The sequence below is a fragment of the Macaca fascicularis genome, chromosome 1 (assembly GCF_037993035.2).
Source record: "Macaca fascicularis isolate 582-1 chromosome 1, T2T-MFA8v1.1".
Taxonomy (NCBI): Eukaryota; Metazoa; Chordata; class Mammalia; order Primates; family Cercopithecidae; genus Macaca; species Macaca fascicularis.
In genome coordinates, this window is record NC_088375.1 from 64,839,069 (window position 1) to 64,860,563 (window position 21,495).

At 45.5% G+C, this 21,495-nt stretch overlaps 1 protein-coding gene across 8 annotated transcripts; it reads right to left on the bottom strand.

The window, feature by feature from the left end:
- Nucleotides 1-3,970: 3,970 nt before the first annotated feature.
- On the bottom strand, nucleotides 3,971-20,695 carry C1H1orf116 (chromosome 1 C1orf116 homolog). 8 transcript variants are annotated; one of them, XR_012432468.1, is made up of 5 exons: nucleotides 20,641-20,695; nucleotides 15,429-15,614; nucleotides 12,828-13,005; nucleotides 10,638-12,371; nucleotides 3,971-4,184 (listed from the first exon to the last, which is right to left on the bottom strand). XR_012432468.1 is itself a non-coding variant. In XM_045396204.3 (4 exons), exons 2-4 carry the CDS (start codon nucleotides 15,531-15,533, stop codon nucleotides 10,819-10,821), a joined length of 1,836 nt encoding a protein of 611 aa, XP_045252139.2. In that variant the 5' UTR covers nucleotides 15,534-15,614; nucleotides 20,641-20,695; the 3' UTR covers nucleotides 7,390-10,818. The 8 variants fall into 8 exon arrangements, 3 of the variants coding, with proteins under 3 accessions (XP_045252139.2, XP_005540723.3, XP_005540724.3); XR_006699478.3 differs by having other exon boundaries at nucleotides 20,513-20,690; XR_012432467.1 differs by having other exon boundaries at nucleotides 3,971-5,209; nucleotides 20,513-20,690.
- Nucleotides 20,696-21,495: the final 800 nt, after the last annotated feature.

Here is a 21,495-nt window from a genome sequence, read left to right on the forward strand (position 1 = left end):
TCAACCCAACCTTCCTTTTTCTGAACCTACACTTTCCTGCGGAACACATAGGTGACTCTGACCTCACTGGGGCTCTCAGTGTCACCACACATTTTTTCTGTCATTGTTTAACTTTATTTCTCATCCCTTCCCACAATGGCTCTTCTGTACCTTCTCTCTTATTAAACTCCTCACCCTACCCTACTCTCCTTGCTTTCACATTGCCTCCAAATTAAAAGGGAAGATGCAATCTATTAGGAGGGAACTCCCTCCATTTCCCACCCTCTTCCCACAAAGGTTTGATTTTTTGCTTTTTTTTTTTTTTTTTTTTTTTTACATCTCTCCATCCTTTCCTTCCTTTGGTTTTTTTTTTTTAATTTTTTTCTTTTTTCTTTTTCTTTTTCTTTTCTTTTCTTTTCTTTTTTCTTTTTCTTTTTTTTTTTTTTTGAGATGGAGTCTCACTCTTTCACCCAGGCTGGAATGTAGTTGTATGATCTCAGCTCACTGAAACTCTGTTCCCTGGGTTCAAGCAATTCTCCTGCCTCAGCTTCCCCAGTAGCTGGGATTACAGGTGTGCGCTACCATGACCAGCTAATTTTTGTGTTTTTAGTTTTTAGTTTAAAGACGGGGTTTCGCCATGTTGGCCAGACTGGTCTCAAACTCCTGACCTCAGGTGATCTGCCCGCCTCAGCCTCCCAAAGTGCTGGGATTACAGGCGTGAGTCACTGAGCCTGGCCCATCCTTCCCTTCTTCTTCCCTGACCTGGAGAAGTTGCTGACCCTCTTTCCCCAGCAGAATTTATTCTCGTTCATTAGATCTCGTCTCCTTTACTTTTCCTCAAGAGCCTTCCTCTATATGATCACTTTTCCTATATATTTAACTTTTTCTCTACAGAGTCTTTCCTTCTAACATATAGTCATGCTCGAATCTATTCCATCTTAAAGCAAACAATAAAAAAAAAAAACCCCTTCTGTACCCTTGATCACATTTTTTTCCCCAATTTTCCTAGCTTTCTTCCCTAGCTAAGCTATAAAGGGAGGGAAGTAGATTTAACTATACTCACTGTCTTCACTTCCATTGACTCTACAACTGGCTAAAGTTGGTTTTCACACTCAGTTCTCTGAAACTGCTTTTGCTGAAATTATTGGTGACCTCTTAATTTCAAAATCCAATAGAAATGTTTTAGTTTCATCATATTTGATGTGTCTGGGGTATTTGGTATTGTTGACCATGTGCTTTTCTAGAAATTCTTTTTTCCCCTTAGCTTTCAAAATCTCTCTCTCTCTCTCTGAACAGTGGTGAGTACTATGCAGAGAATTCAAGAGTGGTACTATGAAAGCAAAGATCAAGTGTCATCTTTAGCTTGAGCATTCAGAAAAGGCCTCTCAGAAAATCTGAAATTTATTCTAAAATGTAAAGGATGAGAAGGAACTAGTTATATAAAGACAAGGAGAAAAGAACTCTAGGAGAAGGAACAGCCAAGGTAGAGTCCCAGAGCTGGGACAAGCTTGATGCATTTAAAGGAGAACATGAAGACAGATCTGAGAAGGGAGCACAGGAGAGAGCCTTGAAACCCAAGAGGATGAGCAGGGAAAGGATTCTGAGGAGGAGCACACTACCCAGGAGACAGTATTTCAAAATGAAGGGAGTTGTCAATTGTGTCGAATGTGCAGAGAAATAATGTAAACGGGAGCAAAGCAGACTACTGGTTCTGCCAACATGGATGTCATTGGTAACTTTGACAACAGAGTCTTGGGGGTGTGGAGGGGAAAGATGCTTGTTTGAAGTGGGAGGAGGAGTGAGGTTCAGGTGAGAAAGGAGAGGTTGTGATTATTTCAAGGAACATTTCCAGAGGGGAGCAGAGAGATGGCCAGGGTGCTAGAGCAGTGTTGTCCAACACCATAACCACTTGTCTAATTAAAAAATGTAAGTTTATGTTAATTAAAATGCAATAAAATCAAAAATTTAGTTCTTTGTCACACTAGCCAAAAATCAAGTGCTTGAGGGCCACATGTGAGGAGTAGCTGCTCAACTGGGCAGAGCAGATAGAGCATAGTTTTATCATTGCTGAAATTTCTGATGGACAACTCTGCTCTAGAAGATGTAGGGTTAAGGAAGGTTTTAATTTTTTTTTTGTTGTTAATTTTTTAATTTGAGAGATACTAGACAGAACAGTGATCAAGTAGAAATTGGAGGTGCTGCTTTCTCATTGGACTTCTCTTTCTTTACCTCCCTTTAGATGTCAGTGGGCCCCAGAGATCCATCCATGAGCTCTGTTCTTCTTATTCTACCCATCCTCCCTGGACAGCCTTATCCATGCTCATGATCAACTGTCACCTACATTTAGTGGCTCTGTTATTGCCTCTCCCCCATGAACTGCAGAGCCACAGTCTACCTGCCAGGGGCCAAGTCAACTTAAAAGTCCCACAGCAACCTCAAACTCAGTATGCCCCAAACCGAACCTCCCTTCTTCCTGGTCCTACCCCTATAGCACCTTCATGAATTCTGTCTACTTGTTCAGACCAGCAAAGTGGGCATCATTTTGAGCTCCTCTTTCTCCTTTAATCTTTATATCCAGTTAGTCACTAAGCTGCTGGTTGGCTTGTGGGCACATTTAGAATTGTACACCACCTCCATCTTCGCTGATTTATTTAAAGTCTCACTTGGACTGTTGGGAGCATTGTGGATTAGCTAGCAGAAGACTCACATCCACCCCCTTCTCCCAGGCTGGCCTCTATTAGAGGGGACAAGACAGGCTTTCTTACAGCTAGAGGTGGCTTGTGATGTAATTCTGGTCAATGAGACAGAAAAGAAAGTCTGTTCAGAAGTTTGTGGGAAAGACTTTGCTTTCTTATTTAAAAAGACAGATACAGATGCTCCCAGCTTTTTCCCCTTCTTCATCCTTTGAATGCCAGATTTGTGACTGGAGCCACCATCTTGCAACTGCAGAAGGGAGGCAAAGAGAATTCCTGTGCCTTTGCCCTGAACAATGCCCATAGCCACCTACCCTCATATTTCTCACTATGGGAGAAAAAAGTAAACCCCCTTTTATTTAAGCCACAGGGGATTCTGTTACTTGCAGCCAAAAGCATCTTTGACTGATAAAGTCTTCTAGCTAGTTTCTTTGTTGTAGTATCATTGCGGTATGTTTCATTCTCCACAGCCTTGGCCAGAGCCTTTATAAAATGCAAATTTGACCTTGCTACTTCCCTGCTTTAAATTTTCCTTTGACTCTCCACCGCTCACAGGATAAAGATCAGACTGCTTTGCATGACACATAAGCCCTCCACAGTCTCCTGCTGCCTGCTCCTCTGGCCTCATCCCTGGGTACTGTGCATGACGGACAGTTCTCCAGATACACCACACATCTTTGTGCTTTTTTGGCATGTGCTGTTTTCCTCTGTCTGGAACACCTTCTTCTTTCCAGGTCTTTCCCCTCCTCTCTTAGAGCTCTACCCTCTATGGTTCTATATCCTTATATCTTGAATATAATTATAGCTTATTGTCTCTTCCTCTTGCTAGACTATGAGCTCCTTCATTTTCTGATATGTCTTATTTATCTTTGTTTTCCTAATATTGGATAGAGGGTTTGAACTCAGGAAACTGAGAAATAATGAAAGAACAAATGAATAAGTGTGCTGAACCAGGGACCTTGATTCTGTCTCTAGTTCTACTTCTTATAATGTCATGAGCTCTCTGAAACTCATGTTCCTCATAGTAAAACAGAGCAATTCTATCTTTGCTGTTTGAGGTGTCAATGAAATTATTTTTATATGGCAGCTTTGTAATAGCAAAACAGCACTGGCCTTGGTGAGAGGTCAACCCAAGTTCAAATCCATGACTCCAATAATTATTAACTTATGAACTTGGGCAAATTGAGTAAACTGTCTGAGCCTTAGTTCCCTAATTGACAGGAAGTTAGATAGAAATGTGCGGGGCTGTTATGAAGATTACTTGAGATACTGAATATGAGAATTATTGGTTCATAAGAGGGATTCAATAAATGTTTAATTGAAGTGGACATGCAAAGAGGTGGTCTTCAGTCTTGATAGGATCCCGCTTGGGATGCCCAGTTCCTGGACAAGAGCTGTGATTCCCATGCTGCTGGGCAGCCAAAGCCCAAACCTGTGCCTGCCTCCTTTCACTGTGCAGACAGTAGGCACCATGCCAGCAGCTCCATGCAGAGTTGCTCCGGGTCTCCGTCCCTAGGTTGGAGGAATAAGAAGAGTCACGACCATCTACACAGCACTGAAAAGATTCTCCGATGCGTCCATAAATATATATCTCATGTAATTCTCTTGAGCATTCAGCAAAGGCTTCTCAGAAAATCTGAAATTTAATCTGAGACTTAAAGGATGAGAAGGAACAAGCTATGTAAAGATGAGGAGAAGAGAACTCCAGGAGAAGGAACAGCCAAGATAGAGTCCCAGAGCTGGGACAAGCTTGATGCGTTTAATAGAGAACATGAAGACAGATCCTTCAGGAGCCTCTGCCTAAAGGATGGGGGCAGGAGAGTCCCTCAAAGAGGAGATGACAAACATTTCCCCAGATCCAAGCAACTGAACAGAGCCAGGAACTAATCCAAACGACGCCTTCGCAGAGTCCTGCCTACCCCCGAAAACAGAGTGTGGCAGGGTTGATGTGAGTTGGAGGAGGTGTTGATGTTGCAAGTCAACTTGTGCTGTAGCCTCAGTCCCACTTTCAGGCATGAAGTCCCAGGAGGTAGAGAGTGCTGTACTCTCAACATGTCCAAACACAGACCCATGCAGGGGACCCCCAGATCTGAGCCTCTCGCCGTGGTCTATGTCTCAGTGAGTGGTATTAGTATCCATCCAGTCGCTAAGGAATGAAACCAAAACATGACTCATGACCTCGCACTCTGCCTCGCCCTCAGTAATATGTCCACCAAATCATGTCAGTGATGAACATCTTCAAACCTTCTTTCTTTTCTTCTTTCTGCCACCACCACAGCTGCACAGTGCCCCACCACCTCCCTCCCAGACTACAGTAGTAGCTTTCTAACTGTTCCCTTCACACCCATCCCAGCCTGTCTTGGTCCCCTCCCCACCCAGCCACCAGAACAATCTTTCCATCTGTAGACATGTACAGAGTTCGGTGCAGCAACTCTCTTCATGTAAGAGGAATTTTTTGAAAAGTCTCTAGGAGTTGATGCTCAGATCCTAAGAGCTCTCAAGTGTCAGGTGGAGGTGAGAAGGATTTGCTGGTTGTGCTACAAGTTGGGAAAGAAAAAGAAAGGGTGGAAGGGGAGATGATGTGAGGCCATGTGGTTGTGATAGGCCCCTTGGCATCTCCCACACTGACCTTCAGTAAAAAACTCAGAAAACAACAAAATGCTTAACGTAACCTGATTTCCCATGGGAATCTGTGAAAGGCCTGGGCTTTGGGTCTAGACCAACAGTGAGCAGAGACAGAGAGTGTGGCGTGGGGAGGGCAGAGTGTGGATTGGGAAGGAGGCAGGTGTGGGGAGACTCCAAAGCAGCACACACAGATGCAGATAGGACAGAACTGTAGGAGGCTCTTAAAACTGGAGAAGGGCTTTGACTCTTTCAGTTCTGAGGAATCTAGGTGCAGGCTAAGATGAACCAGTCCTCATGCGGGTCCCAGTTGACATCTGAATTACACATCTACGTGACAATAATATGAATAGACATCATTTATTCAGCAGTGTGCTGTGGTTTTGTTTATATGTAGTATCTCATTTGATTCTATTTTCATAACAACTGCAAAGGGTAAGTATTATTATTGCCTTACTTTACAGGGTTCCATCCTGTTATAATCTAAGTTCGTTTTTCCTCCATTTTTAAGATAAACAATAACTGTAGGGCAGTATAAAGTTCCCTGAACCACACAACAAAGAAAGTTAAAAGATGAAAAAGGTAATTGCTGAAAAGGAAACTGAAGTGCAGAGACCCCGGCAGTCTGGCTCCTGAGCCTATGCTCTTGGCCACTGTACATTCTCAATCTTTCTTCCCTCCCCTCCTCTTCCCTCCTTTTCTGTCTTCTTCCATCTATCCACTCATCCATCCATCCATTCATCCATTAAGCCTCCATCCATCTATCCATCCATATTTCTGACCATATATCTCTCTATATTTAGATAGTTGGAGATAGATATAGATATAGATATAGATATAGATATAGATAGATGTCTAAGTTGACATGCCAGGGGCCATATCAACTTAGAAGTTCCACAGCAACCTCAAACTCAGTATGCCCCAAACTGAACCTCCCTTCTTTCTGGTCCTACATATATATATGTGTGTGTGTGTGTATTTCTGATCATAAATATAGATAGATAGATAGACAGATAGATAGATGATAGAGAGAAATATATGTATCTCCAACTATAGAGATAATTCCACTTTAGGTGGGAGGTTGAATTACAGAACCTAAAAGTTTCTTTGAAGTTCTCAAGTTCTTTGAAGTTTAGTTTAATTTAGATTATATTTTGATTATTTTTGGCAGGTGTTGATCTTCCTAACTAACTTGTTTTGGTTTACCGAAACATACATTTCAGGGCTAGCATTGATCTAGGAGAAAGACCAAGTCCCTCATGTTGAGAGTGAGATGAAGTGACCCACTAAAGCTGACCTGGTCCAGGCCCCTGCCTGTTTCACGTGATTTTGAACTCTGGATACGTGGCAAGTGGTGATAAGGACAACAATCCAACTAGGTAATGAGTAAGAGATAATGACAGCCTGGAATTAGAGTGTAATCTGTTTTTACCACATGTGTATGCTAACAGTCAGTGATGATTATGACAGTGGTCATGATTCCAGCAATTCACAGGTCCCCATACCTGAAGAGATTTAGAGACCTCATCCAATGCACTTCTTGCTTCCTGATAACTAATGCCTGATTCATTCCAGAGATGAACGAATTTAAAAGACTGTGCTATTTAAAAGAAAAAAAGGAATTTTAAAATCTTTTCTAGCTTTTATTTCTTTCTGAGGAGTTTCCTCCTGTTAAATGCTTATTTTTTTTACCTTCATTTTAAAAATAAATAACTGTAGAACAGCATATAATTCTCTGAGCCACACAGCAAAAGAAAGTAAGAGGAAGCAAAAAGAAGTAAGCTCTATGGTCATGGGCAGTAAGAGACTCATGATAAAGAAGTTGAGTTTGAGGATATGAAAGCTGGAAATAGTTGGTTCAGGCTGCACCAGGACATACACATTACATCCATGCCAATTGCTGTCTTTTCAAACTCCAGGAAGCCTGGCGTGGGTGAAGCTGAGTCACCTGGAGGCTGTGCCGAAGCCTGGTTGTGCTATAAGTTTTATGTGCAGCAGACTCTATCTTTCTCTCAGAAGTGGGTTGAGACAGCCCTTGGCATCCAACCCTCCCTACATTCACCTCCTTTGAGAAGAAAAAAATAAGACCCAGAAGGTAATATTATCATTTATTGGGTAGCTACACTGTGTCCAGAACTGAGCTTTACATGTTTTATATCACTTATTTATCTCAGCAATCTTGAAAGGATGGTATTGTTTTCCCCATCTTATAGGTGAAGACTGAAGTTCAGAAAGTTAAAATGATATTGCCAGGGTTCCTGACTGGTAAGTGATGGAGGCTGAATTTGAGCCACATCTATATGCTCCATCATCACTCTCCTGGGGAAAACGGCCTAGATGTATTCTATCTGCATTCCTGCTTAGATTCTGCACGACTTCTCCTGTCCATTCCCTCGGCCCCCTCTCATCTAGTCCATGAGATTACAGCTTTGCAGACTGACAAGAGGGTCCTTCTTAGCCTACACATACAACCAGGCATCAAAGGATGGAAGGGTTCATCTCACACACTCACAGACCATGTAGACTCTTCAATCTACACCTCCAGCTAGAACTCAGAACATTGATGGGCACCTGCTCTCCAATCTTTCACCTCCCCTTTCTCCATGAAATAAATGTCAACATTCACTCACCAGCCCACCCCCAGCCTACAAGGTGGCCCCTGCCAGATCACGCTTCCCACTGTGGAAGAAGGCACATATGAGTGAATGGGCTCATCCTTTGACCTCTGTGTGAGATGGCCTATCCCACGGAGTCAGAGTGCAGAGTTCCCAGGGTAGCACAGGTGTGGTAATTCAGAAGAGCAGCTGTCAATGCATCTGAGGGCACAGACCCCCCTCCCATGCCAGGCTGGGAGAGGCCACTCCTGTACGTGGCAGGTGGCTTGTGCCCAGTGGCTTCAAGGCTATGGCAGGGTATAGCAGAGATCTAAGGCCAAGTGGAAGTGGAGCTGTTGCTTTGGTTTTGAAAACCAAATGAATGGCTTTTACAAACCTCCACCCACAATTCTGTGAAAAGAGATAAGAATAACTCTGACCCTACTCTTACCTCCCTCTTCATCAATTCACACTGAATGAAGAGCAACCCTATATGAATACAAGAGGATAGATACAATGACCTCAGCTGGGTCTAGCACCACTTTCAGGGAGGCGGATGTCCTCACTGGGCCCTCTTGCATCTCTTCAAAATGAGAATGACCAAGTTTGAATTTATCATTCTGTTCTTGAATCCCAAAGACTATCCTTAGAGCAAAATATACTCTTTGAAGGATGAGGATGTGGAGAAGTGCAGTATATTTAAATAACAAGGGAAGGGAAACTCAGATTAGGAAAACTAGAGAAATGCCCATGTTACTAGGATGAGGATGCCAAGTGGCAGGTACAGGTTGTCTGTTACTTTGTCATGTGTGGGAGAGAAATGACCTTTCTCAGGGTGTAGGAATATAATAGGTTGTACTCCTGATGACCTTGACCATCTTAATCACTCTTGTGTGATGCCAGGGCCCAGGTTCCACCCAAGTTTTACTTTATAGCTATTCCCAAGTTTCCCTATTAATCAAGGAAATTAATGAATACCGAATAAGGTGATCATTCTTCAGCTTTTGAGTTGAAATAGACAGATAAATCAACTCAGCTGAATACAGCATGCGGAATCAGTCCTCCAGAAGGCAATTTTCTCTCTTTCTGGGGGTGTATAATAAGACATAACTTGACCAGTTGTGGGAACCCCCATCAGCCATGACAGACTAAGTCCTCACCCATGGGCAGGAATGAGGCACAGGCTTTTGGATGTGTGTGTATAAGCAAATGTACATAGAAACCGCCACACCCACACCCCACATACCATGACAGGGTGGAGTATTTGTTGTCCTTACCTTAACCTTGTCACCATTTTCAGAAATTCTGGACTTTGATGGTGCTGTGTCCATCAGGACACAGCCTAGAAATTCTCAGCAGCCTTAAAAGGCGCCTTTCCAACAGCATTCCCTTTATCTACCCCTCACATCTGGGCATCCTGGACTCCATGCAGTTCACAGCCTATAAGTAAGATTTACTTCCTAAGGGGAAGGAGGAGTCATATCTGGCCATGTCTCACCTCCAAGCTTGTATTTGCAAGCCCACACTGCCCACCCATAATACCCTCTTTCGGCATCTGCTCAAGCTGCACGACTTGGTCAGGGAATTTGAGGGGAGGGGTGTTCTGGTTAATGATGAGTTACCATATAGCTATCTTCCAAATATAAAATTAAAAGTCACAGCAATAACTATTAGTTTGAACAATATTTAATCTCTGATGCTTCAGAAGACACTTTGAGATCTTGAAGGGCCTTAGGGTTGAGTCTTTGGTGGTGACTATGGGTCCTGAGGGTGCTGTGTGGATGTACAAGAGCACTGACTAAGGAGAGGTGACAGCATGCAACGAGGGTAAGAACCTCAGCTCTTTCCCCAAATGGCAGGCTGACCCAGGGTGAGTCACTTCCCTTCCCCAGCAGCACTGGGTCAGAACTTCTCTGAGGCCCCTCTGACCTCTGGTATTCTATTAAGACTGGCAGAGGATGTATTGTGTGGGTTTTCTATCACTGGAACTGAGAAAAATTTAAAACTACCTGCATCAGCACAGAGAAGATCTGAAACGGTTCTTGGGTGTTTATAAAGCCCATGGGCTGGGCTCCCACCTTGATGTCAGCCCAGCCCTGGGGTCAGTGCAGACTGAGATAGGGAGCAGGAAAGCAGGAAGAACGGGAGTAGCAGAGTCAGGGCCACAGCACAGTTAGTGATTGAATTTATCAAGCCTGTGGAGAAGGACTCTCCCTGGTGGAGGTAGTGGCATAAATACGTGGTCACTTATCCTGCCTTCTCAGACCAAAAAGAGCTGTTCTGCTATCAGTCAACCGAGAGGTTGGGTTACAGGGATGTACCCTGTCTTTGAGACTGGTGATACTGAGAGGGCAGTGGGTGAAGAGATAACGAATCAGCTCTGCTTAGCCCAGGCCTTGTCCAGAAGGCTGGAACTGAGAGAGGGATCTGGCAAGGTATGAGCCAGTCTCCATCCACTGTAGGGATTCCAGGAGGCCCATATTTCACATGACCCTGCATTTTCTGGATGTAACTTTTTTCCAAGTCATGGACATGTCCATTGTCTCATTTGACTTTTCTTCTCAGGCATGGCCAGCCCCTTCACTCAGCTCTGGCTAGGCTGGACTCTACCCAATGTAAGAAAACCTCTAACAAGAGCAAAATTCTGAACAGTGACTCATTGTGTTATATAAATAGTTTCAGTGATGTATCCAGCACCCCCCCCAACACACCAAACACACATGCACACACCCCCTCTTGTGGAGATCACCTTAGAAATGATCCATGTGGGCACTCAACGGCACAACACTCTGAATATAAATGTATGCTTGGACTCAAATCTCTCCCTCCTGTTCATCTTGAGCCCTCAGTTGTGCGGTGGCAAAGGCTCCCAAGTGGAGCATGTGTCTCTTCTTGTTCAGCCAGGACAAAGTCCGCACTGGTGGCAGAGTCTACTCCTTCAACAGTCCCAGCTTCTTCAGGGCCTCCCTTCTGTGTTCATTGGGGACACCTTTTGGGGAGATCTTGACACTGACACACGGGGGCCGAGGAAGTTTGTCACGGCTCTGTCCTTGGTAGGACAGGCGCTTGGAGCTCTGCTCCTGCTCCAGGTCAGCCAGCTTGCCTACCTGGATACCTGCAAAGTCTTTCCCCGTGCCCAAGGAGGCCGGGCGGGGCCGAGAATTACGCAAGACGCTGGGAGAGATCTTGTCCAAGAAGGAGCCCTTTCCCAGAGAAGTGCTGATTTTGGGGCTGGCGTCTTTCTCAGCTGAAAGGTAGTTGCTTAGTCCCACGCCTGAGCGCTCCAGAGTGTTGGACTTGAAGTTCATCTGTCTCAGGCCAGGGGTGTTGCTCTCCTGGAGAGTCAGCCCTGACTCTGGCCTTGGTGGAGTCAGCCCTGAGTCTGACTTTGGTGGAGTCAGGGGACTGTTTGCCCTTGGGGCCTTAGGGATAGGAATTGGCATAGTTTTGGTAGCTGCGACATTGCCTGGAGCTGGAGACTTCATTGTCAAAGGTCCCTGAGCTTGACCTGGAGCTGGAGCCGGAGCTTGAGCCAGAGCCTTCCCAGCAGCAGGAATAGCTGCTGAGGCCTGGGCTGGAGCTGCAGGCTGAGCCAGATCTGGAGCTGGGGACGGACGCTGGGCACGTGTCTCCTTGGGTCTGATGGAGCTGGTGGGCTTACTGAAGTGGAGTCCAGGCTCATCTTGATCCTGGGGTAGCCCCAGCTTCTCTAGAGCTTCTCTACGTGCTTTTCTCTGCTCCTGCAGTGAAGAGGAGACCAGGCCAGAATCTCCAGGGGCAGCCTCTGTGTGGCGGGGCAGCCAGTGCTGGGGATCACTGTGGAAACTGCTTCGGCTGCTCTTCAGAACAATATTAGGTGGCAGCTTCCGGGGCTTAGGGGTTGTGAGAGGAGCTAGTCGGCTGTTTGGGTCCTCCCCTAATGGGAAGGGAACATCTTCAGCTCTTGCTTTCTGAGGCAACACTGCAGGAGGAGGCCGGGATTGTTGTGCGTACCCAGTTGAACCTGTTTCCTTGGCTTTTTGGGACATGGCCTCTGAAGCAGTCTGCTCTCTTTCGTGGGAGCTGGATGGTGTGTGGAGCTGGGGTGTGTGGCCCTGCTGTCCTGGCCCCTCGGGCAGGCTGGCTTCCCTACACTGCTCTGGCTGGGTGTCCCGGAAAGCTTCTGGTGGAGGGATGAGCACCACGTCCAAGTCAAGGGCAGCCTCCTGGGGGCTGGCAGGTGCCTGACTGGGTTGGTTGCTCTGGCTGACCTGTTCTTTCTCAGGCTCTTGCACAAGCCTCCCCGCTTCTCCAGGGGTGTGACTGTTAGCCTGGGTGGTGCTTTTCCTGAAATTCTGGCTTCTGGCAATGTGGATATTCCTGGGGAGGCTGTAGGAGCCAGACCTGAGGCCTAGGCCCTGGGGCTCAGGAGGATGGGATGAGCTGGACTCAGTCACTGTCCGTGGCGCTCGTCCTTGCTGAGTGATGGTCTCCTCTGGACCTCCTGTGAGGGTCAGAAAGAACATAAAAGAGTGAACAGAGGTGAGGGCCCTGCTGCAGAGCTCTAGCTCCAGGGAGGGGCTAACTAATTGTTAATAAATATTTGCTAAATGAAACAACACAAAACTGCAGCCCCAATACCAGAGGGACTGTCCTCAGGAGTAAAATGCTCCTCACACCCTGGGACATGCGGCCCCACACTCATGGCCACACTTGTGTGTTGTTTTGTTTCCCTTCTGCTGAGCCTGAGCACCACTGGCTCTCCACACTCTCTAACGAGGGCCTCGAGGTGCTTCCCACTGCAGCTGGGGAGCCCTTCCCTCTCCTTATCTCTCTTACCCTTGTCCTCTGTGTCACCCAGATTAGCTCCCTAGACTGACTCAGTCTCTCCAGAGCCAACCACCCAGCCCTCCCTGACTCCCTCCTCTGCTGGGGTTCTACCTCAGAGGGTCTGCCTTACCCCGGGGAGTGGGCTGGGTTACGGGCAGTGCTCGGAAACCTCTGGGAGTTGTGGCTGGCTCAGACTCGTCAGTGGACAGTCCGCTGTCAGCCTCCGTGTCCAACGAGCCGATGGTCTCCTCCAGGAAGAGCAGACACTCCTTCTCTTCAGCGGACAGGAAGTCGTAGCTGCTATCACTCTGTTGGGGGCAGGGGGATGGGGAAGGGTGAGAACAGGAGAGGGAGAGAGAGCTGTGAGAAAGCGCTCCCTCCGCAGAAACTGGCGGGGCCTGAGAACCACCCTGCGAAGGGGAAGGAATGTTGAAGAGCTGGAAACCTTTCCCTCCTGCTACTCTGCAAAGCTGCTGGAGTTGCCTCCTGAAACTGTAGGCACCAGGGAGCGCAGAGTGTGTCCGGAGGTTGGCCCGCTAGCACCCAGCTCTGGAGCTGGGCAGGCACATGGCAGGGGCCTTTCTTTTGCTTAGTCCTGGCTGGAATGCTTAGGGGCACAGATTAGAAGCAGTCCCAAGTTCCAATGTTTGACAGCCTTTGTCAAACATTTCACTTTGGGCACCTCTGATTTAGCTCCAAATAAGAAGGGCAACATAACCATTTGACCTGAAACTTCAGTGGTATTGCTTTTAACTTTTAAAAGTACTTCTGCATACTTGATCTGGTATGTCAAGGACAGTATGAGGAAAAGCAGGAAATGCAGCCAGCTATAAGCTGCCAGGCCAGTAGGAACCGTGGCATGACTGGCCATAGATAAATGTACTAAATGATTTGTAGTTGACTTTGAAATGCATTCCATACGGGACTTTTTCCCCTTGTATATTTACTTTCGTGATGGCATTTGGCTCTGGCTAATATTAAAATAAGTGTGCATTTCTAAAGCAAATATTAACTTAAAGGGGGAGGTTGGTGGAGAAACTAGATGGTATGGGAGGAGGGAAAAGCAGCTTAGTATTAAATGTTAAGTAGATCTGAAAGTAGATCATATCCATTATGAGGGGGTACATAGAGGTTTTTGGAAGAAAATGATAACGGTCATCTCAGACAGTTACTGTCTATGTTGTACGGGGCTAGAAGGTTGCTGGAACAGTTGCTCTTCCACAGAGGAAGTTGAAGGGAAAACAAAAAGGCAAATTAGAATATAAGAAATTTGGGCTGAGTCTTTTCTTGGCACCTCCACCCCTTTTCCTAATATTTGGGACACTTCAGAGTTGTACATTCTTCAGGCCCACTCAGATGGCCAGGAAAGATTTTGAGACAGCTCTAAAAATATCCTGGAAGGAGGGGAGAGGGTTGCGGAATAACCCTTCCAGTTGCCTCTGCCCCTTAAAGAGCCACCTGTCTGTTGATTGATGTGGGCCTACATGTGAAAGGAAGCCCCAAATATAACCCCTGGAAGCTCTGAAGCTGACTCCAAGAGTTTCTTGAAGAAAAATATCTTTATTGTCCTCTTACTTCTAAAATAGCCTTGCTAAGGATAAGCTGACTCTTAGTTTCTCCTTCATGAATGATTCACTTTGAAAACCTTTAATCCCTGTCACATTCTGTGTCCAATGGTATGTGACTATTCACATTGGCCTCAGTCTAACAGACATAGAAAGACTTCTCCACAGACCCATTATCTAGGGTCAAAATGAAATTTGTCTGATGGTCTGCACTTCGGATTTGTGCGTGTATGTTTCTTTCTCTACTCCATTTTTACATATCAAAATCCATTGGTTGTCTTAAACAGCCTTGATATTCAGTAGACACCCTTAAAATCCTTAAATTTTCAAATACTTCTATAGGATATAATGTAAAAAAGCATAAATTCTCCAGGATTCTTATGTATGTGACAAGCATGAACAACAAATGTTTGTGTCTGGATGCAGCACAGATTTACTCTTTCACCAACCTTACAACAACTGAGATTTAAATTCATGCCCAGAAAAATTACAGTTTATTAAATGCCACTCACAAGTAGCTAAACACAGTGACTTTGGAAGATTCTCAGTCTCTGCTCCTAGAAAGGCTGATTCTTTTCTACATGGAGGCATGTGATAGGTGCTTTACTTGTATCTCATTTACTCCCCACAAATTGAATTAGATATGAACACTATCACATTTGAAAACAGAGGAGGCTAAAGCTTAGAGAAATTAAGTAATTTGCCCAAGGTCATACAGCTTATAAGTAGAGAACTTAGATCTGTTTGGTTCCAGAACCTAGACTCCTAATTACCTATTTTCTTTTATCTTTGTAAGAGACTAAAGTAATGCTGCTCATTGCAGAGAACTTCAATAATCCGTGTGCTACGAAAATCTACGTTTTGGTTTCCACCATGACCTCAGATTACAGGCCTACTCTTTCTGCTCAATCCAACCCCCAACCTAATGAAAATTGGGGGAAAAAGTCTCATTTGCTCAGTTGATCTCTAAGGTCGTCCCATCCTATTCTCTATAGAGCCAGGGCTGACTCAGGCAGAAAGCACCCACTGGTGTTGTGATTCACTCCCCAACAATGAAAGAGAAGGTGTAGTGAGCCAGGATGGGTGGCAGGAAAGAACAGGGCAGGGCAGGGCAGGGCAGATGTGCAGAGAGCAGACCAGGTTGCGGGAGGGAGAGTATTACGTACAGATCCAGAGCGGGTGGAGGTGCTGCTCATCATGCTGTCACAGCTGCCGACACGAGTCACGGGTTCTGAGCCAGGCCCCGCTGGCCACAGCTCCCTCTCGGGCATCGCCCAAAACAAGTTGCAGGGGTGGCAAAGGGGGCTCCCAGAGGGGAAGCGAGGGGAAGTGAACAATGTCCCAAGCTGGGCCTGAAAAGAGAAGAATCAAAGCCACATGTGAGCCAAGACTTCGGCAAGGCTCTGCCCAGGCCCTGGGTGGCATGGCGGGAAGGACACCAAGCAAGCAGAGAGCTGGAAGAGGGGCGTGAAACCCCCAGCCTGCATGGAAGGACCCTGGAGCTGGCTCAAATACATGCAGAAGGACAGACTTAGGTGGTGGAGAGGGAGTCTAGTCAGAAAGAAGCTTCTACTACTTCTCTTACATTTTTCTCTGAACCAAGGAGCTTAACCTACATTTTCATTACTATAAGCAATAAATATTACAGGGGTCAATAGCTTGAGTTCTGGAGTTAGTTGGGTCTGGGCTCAAATCCCAGTTTAGCCGTTTACAGTTATGTGACTTGAGGCAAATTACTCTGAGTCTGTTTTTCCTCATTAAATAATGTTAGTATGAGGATTAAATGAGAGGACAGTTAGCACAGTTTAGTTGGTAGTAAATACCCTAAGACCTCATGAGTCAATAATTAACTATTACTGTTCTTGTAACAAGAAAAAGACAAGATCTATCTAGGATCAAACTAAATTGAAACAAGAAAAAGAGGAGCTCAGAAAAGAAGGGTTTTGGTTTAATGGGAGACTGTAGACTTGAGAGAAGAAACAGGTCCCTTAATAATACCTACCTCATAGGGTTATTGCGAGACCATGTAAAACACTTTGCATGGTGCAAATTGTCACCTGCTATCATAGTCAATATCACCAACATCATCACAACCACCACTACGATGTCCATCTTTAACTCCCTAGCCTAGAGGGATAAACAGGGCACCTGCAGTGGTTGACACAAACCTATTTTCTTTCTAGTGAATTTCTTTCTTTCTAGTGCCTCTGTTGTTGCACATATTCCCAATGAGATTCCCGAGCCCATGTCAAATGAACAAGAGAAATGTCCCATATAGCTTCCTCCCAACTCCAATTCCTTAGGGGAAAAAAGTTTCAATATCATTGTAACAAAAGTAGTAGCAAAGGAAGGCAGTGCCATCTTCCCTCTGAAAGTCCCAAGAATTTTGATGTGGCTGTTTGTGGGAAATACTCCACTGGAGACGGCAGGCCAGAAGTGAGTCTGCTGTTAAAATGAAATTCTAAAAGAATTAGGATGAAAAGACCGTTCCAAGATCAAACAGAGAGTTGGAGGAGAGCCAGAATTAGAATAAAGTTTGTCTGATTCAAATCCATGTTTTCCCTTTAATGCCATCCTGTATTTTCTTTCATCTTTCCAACCCTCCCAACACTAGGTAAAATGTCCTAGAATAAAACGTGATCTATTTGAGATTTGGAGGCTTGGGCTTTGGATGCCAGGGCAGATGTCCTCTTGGCCTCCGGTAATAATCACTTCCAGTGCCAAAGTCAGGTTTGGGCTGGGTTGGGTGAGTCAGCCTTCCAGCCCTATAGAGCTGGCAAGTATGGAGCCCCATGGAGAGAGCTCCTCTTCTGCTTGGGAGGAGTCTCTCAAAAGGGGCAGGTAGGGAGGGGCACGACAGTGGGGGGAAAAGAGGAGAGATCCCTAGTGAGCCAGACATCTGGTTCATAGGGGTCCAGATCCTCCTAGGAGATAAGGAGGGGACTGGAGGGACAGAGACACCAAAGAAGCCCAATGATAAATAAACGTGGGGTGAGGAAGTTCTTAGGGTTTCTTCATGAGGTTAAGCTCCCCAGTACCCAGAAACTCAAAGAAACAGGAACATGAGAAACCACGTGGGTGAAGTTCAGTCATCTCAGCTACCCACTCCATGAATGATGCTCAAGTTCAGGGAGGACTAACCCATTCCTAACATTCTGTAGGACTGAGGCCACTGTAGCAAAGGAGATCCATCTCTGTAAGTCTAGGCACACAGAAAACACTCAAAAAATGCTGAATGAATGAACTTGCCATCTGTTCTAGGGTCTATTGGGTTGAGCTTTTGGAAGGTTTCCTCTTGGTTTCTAACCTATTACTGTGAGCTTTTTCTTAAATATTTAATTTCCTGGATAATATATGGCTCAGTGAAATTTGGGCAATGTTTTCAGTTAAACTAACATTTGTGAGCACCTAATAATAGGTGCTAGTGGTACAAAACCGTATAAGACGAAGGCATTGTTGTCAAAAAGTCAGTGTAGATCTAAGGGTCTAGTTTTGGGCTCCAATTTTCTTCTCTATAAAATCAGGGCAGTAAATATTTAAAGTGACTCACTGTAATTAGCATAATATTCTCTATGAATGGGTGAGCAGATGATGCCTCTTACTTTCAGAGAAAATTGCTACCCTTGTGCTTCTAAGTATGCTTTAGACTTTACAGAGGTTTTCTAGTCTCTCCTTCCTACCAGCGAAGCCTATGACACTTTCGTTTCAGAACCTAGGATACCTTCAAGTAGCTGGAAGAGATAAAAGTGGTAGGAAAAGTACTGCTTCACAAGAACACAGCATGCCATAGCTTGCAAAGTGCTCTCAGATATGCTAATTAGATCTTCAGCATAAACTGGAAACATAGGCAGGATCTGACATTTTCTTCATTTTACAGGTGAGAAAGTTATGGCTCTTACCACTAGCCCTTCCTAAGGGACACAGGAAATGACCTATACTTGCATATACAGGACAGCCCTCCACGGGGCATCTCAGGGACTATCTGGATGCAAGAGGGGCATGCCCCTGAGAATGGTTACTAGTCACCCCTGACTAAAATACTAAAAGCCTTAAGACCCCCTTCTTCTTCTACTTCATACCTTAAACCCTACAAATGATCTGCTTCAGCTTTATACTTCCAGGCCGGTGTATTGCCCCAACAGCAGCTATTTCCACAGTAAAGAAATGACACCAACTGCCAAGGAAACTCATGTCTTTAGGGATTACATACTCCCTGCAGAGAGGAGTCTGAACCTGAAACCAAAGCTGAGTGAGGTGCTGTCACCTCATCTCCATACCTAGTTTTCTGACCTAAAAAATCTGAAAGGTGAAAGCTGCATTTCCTTTCACCGACTTCACAACCTTGAACGATGGGGGCTGTCTCAGGGCAGCCATCGAAACCCTGATAAGAAGACTGAGAAACAAACAAAACACTCAAGGTGAGAGTTTGGTATCTTTTAACCCTTGACCTCTTTGGGAACTTAATGGGAGGAGGGAATGGGTTAAGAAATATGTAGCACTTAAATAGTCAGGGCCATCCATCCTGAATTAAATATTAACTACTCCACTGACTAAAATACTAAATACTGCCAAGTCTTGGAGGAGAGGGAATAAAGAACAGGTGAAGTTCTGGCATCTGGAGAGGGTGGGGTGGAGAGAGGGCTCCAGCTCCGTTCCAGGTTGGCTTATCTGCACCTTCTAATCAGACCCAGGTCTCTCTCATCCTCCTCCTCCAACGAACTCACCCACATGTCCTCCAAGAGCTCTGCCTCTCTGCCTACTAGTCAAAGAGGTTTCCTATCTTTCAATCCAGGTGTCTCTGCTTCTTGTTGACTACCCAGAGATGTGCCTTGGGCTGGAAAATATCCTAAGAAAAATATCAGAAAGACTAAAACTTGCACAATGTGCATATCCGTCTCCATGAGCACATGGGCAAGTTTCTGTATGTGTTTAGGCAACATTATCATCTTCCTTTTCACCAGTAGATTTGAGGCAAGGAGCAGGGAGAAATACTCTCTGCATAGGAGAGCTTTGTTAGACACTGCTGGTGGTCTTTACTCCTAAGTTCACCATCTAGGGCAGCCCTCAGTCAGTGAGTGTGGGGTGCTGGCTCTGTGGTGTGAGGTAAGCTCAAGTCTGAATCTCCAGTTGTCAGGACTGGAAAACCCATATATTCACTCAGGACTGTGTGTGCCAGGCCCTTGAGCCTGGCACTGAGGTCTTCCCACTTCCCTCTTCTCTGCAGCAGGAGGGAAAGAATCAAAGTTAGGGACCAAAGGGTTAAACCCCCCAAGATGGATAATGGAGAGGCGACTTGCTACTCTGACTCGACTCCTACATCTGCCTTCCTTCTGCAGGTAAATCTGCCACACAAACTGCCAACTTGGACACCTGCAGGAAAACAAAACAAAGCCACCACCCTGGTCTGATTCTCTGTCTGTGGACTCTGCCACACTACCTTGGCCTGAGCCCCACTTGGAACTCTAACTAGACTTGACATGCAGCTGCGAAATATTCATGTAGGTGAGGCCCAGCACAGCCAAGTAGCTTTCTGTTTGCCAGTCTCTGCATCTATTAACAGGCAGAGTCAGAAAGTTAATTGAGTAGAACCCAAATAAACTTGGCTTTGCAGCTAGATTATCCATGGGTTTTCCAAAGATGAGCTGGTAGCTGGAGTTGAAGTTTTCCCCACATGCCCAAACCTTATATCCCTTTACAAACAACCTAGTGCAGCTCATGCCTAACACACCTGTCCACAGAGAGCTCCATTATCAAACGAGCATGATCAAACACACACACACACACTGCACCCATTATTTAAACAAAGATCGACACCGAGTTGGTAAAGCCACGGGAGAATTTCCGGTTATAATCGCGATGGAAAACCAAGATACTCTCCCCCGTTTTGACTCCCTCTATTTCAACTGTTATTTTCCAAAATCACAACTCAATTTCAATTGTTCAGAGATGGAAATTTCCAAAACAAATCTATTTTCTTTTTCGTGTTGTTTGCACAATATGCCTATCCAACCTAAGGAGGTAAATGAAAAAGAAGGTCCTCCCAGCCCCGGTCTCCACAAAAATACTACAATCTCAAGTCACTACCAACCTGATCTGACCCCAGAATGAACTCAGAGAATTGGGGAACAGATAGGAAAGCTCCCTAGCTTGGGTATAGAGGGACACCTTCCTTCCTCTGTAGTTCTGATTTCCCATGAAACCCCTTCCTCTTGCTGCAGGATAAGCAGTAGTTGGTTAGTGATTAACTCACCTCCACTGGGTTGGGGGCTGAAGACAGGAAAGAAATACCCTTTTATTTCAAAGGGCAGAGACGGAGACAGAGGCTGCTTCCCCTGCCTCCTACTGTTTTCTTCTCCTTTTGACCTCCTCCTGACTTACCTAGACAGGTAAATGCTTCATCTGTGCTGCCTGGCCCCCACCCTGCCACTGACTCAGCCAATCCTAGGCTCCCCTCCCTACCTCTCATTCCAGCTGTTTCCTCAGGGAGGGAATGGGAGGGGAATGAGCAGGGTGGTGCTGCTCCCTCTTAGCCAATCATCTCATGCCCTCCCCTTCCCTGTTTAGAGCTAATAAAGAGCTCTTTAAAAAAGGAGGGCTGGAAGGAGGAGGAGCTGGTTTGGGCTGAGACTGGAAGGACAGGTGGCAGGGAGGGAGCAGGCAGAGATAGTATATATATTTAATGTTGGTATAAAGGAACGCAGACAGTCCTCTGGGCAGTGTGCTTTTCCATAGGTCTACGTGAAATAGGTTTTTCATCTAGAACTACCTTCTTCCACTAGGAGATTAGTTTTCCCCTGAATTATCTAAGCTAAACTCATTTGTGGTCAGTTTTGCTGCTAGCTTTTCTAGCTGTTGAAAGTCACTTTCTTCCCCAAGCCTACTCCTAGCTCATAAGTCTGGCAATTCCATTCATGTTCACTTAGGAGGGTGTCCCAAGGCTAGGGTTGCTGTAGTTGGGCCAGTCTCGCCCCAGTGCTTGACAACAATCTCCTTGGCCTAATTTATTTCTGGGGAAATAAAACCATTCATCCCCTGAGAGGTCCCTATCCTGATGGAGGAGTGACTGGACAGCTTGAAAGGGGAGAGCATGCACTCTGTCATTTGGTCCTCTGCTCTCTTTTAGTTGTTCATGGAAGGTGGCAATACATATTATGAAATAAAAACAAAACAAACTTCTAACCAGTTTAGCAACTCCTACCTCCTTTCGTGGACTGACATTTGGCACTTGTAGGG

What these genes read in the sequence shown, in the direction of transcription:
- C1H1orf116 (XM_045396204.3), bottom strand. Translation starts at nt 15,533, where the DNA reads ATGCCCGAGAGGGAGCTGTGGCCAGCGGGGCCTGGCTCAGAACCCGTG. An exon ending in CCTCCACCCGCTCTGGATCT is followed by an intron (nt 13,006 to 15,428) that starts GTACGTAATACT and finishes TGCCCCCAACAG; the next exon opens with AGTGATAGCAGCTACGACTT. An exon ending in AACCCAGCCCACTCCCCGGG is followed by an intron (nt 12,372 to 12,827) that starts GTAAGGCAGACC and finishes TGACCCTCACAG; the next exon opens with GAGGTCCAGAGGAGACCATC.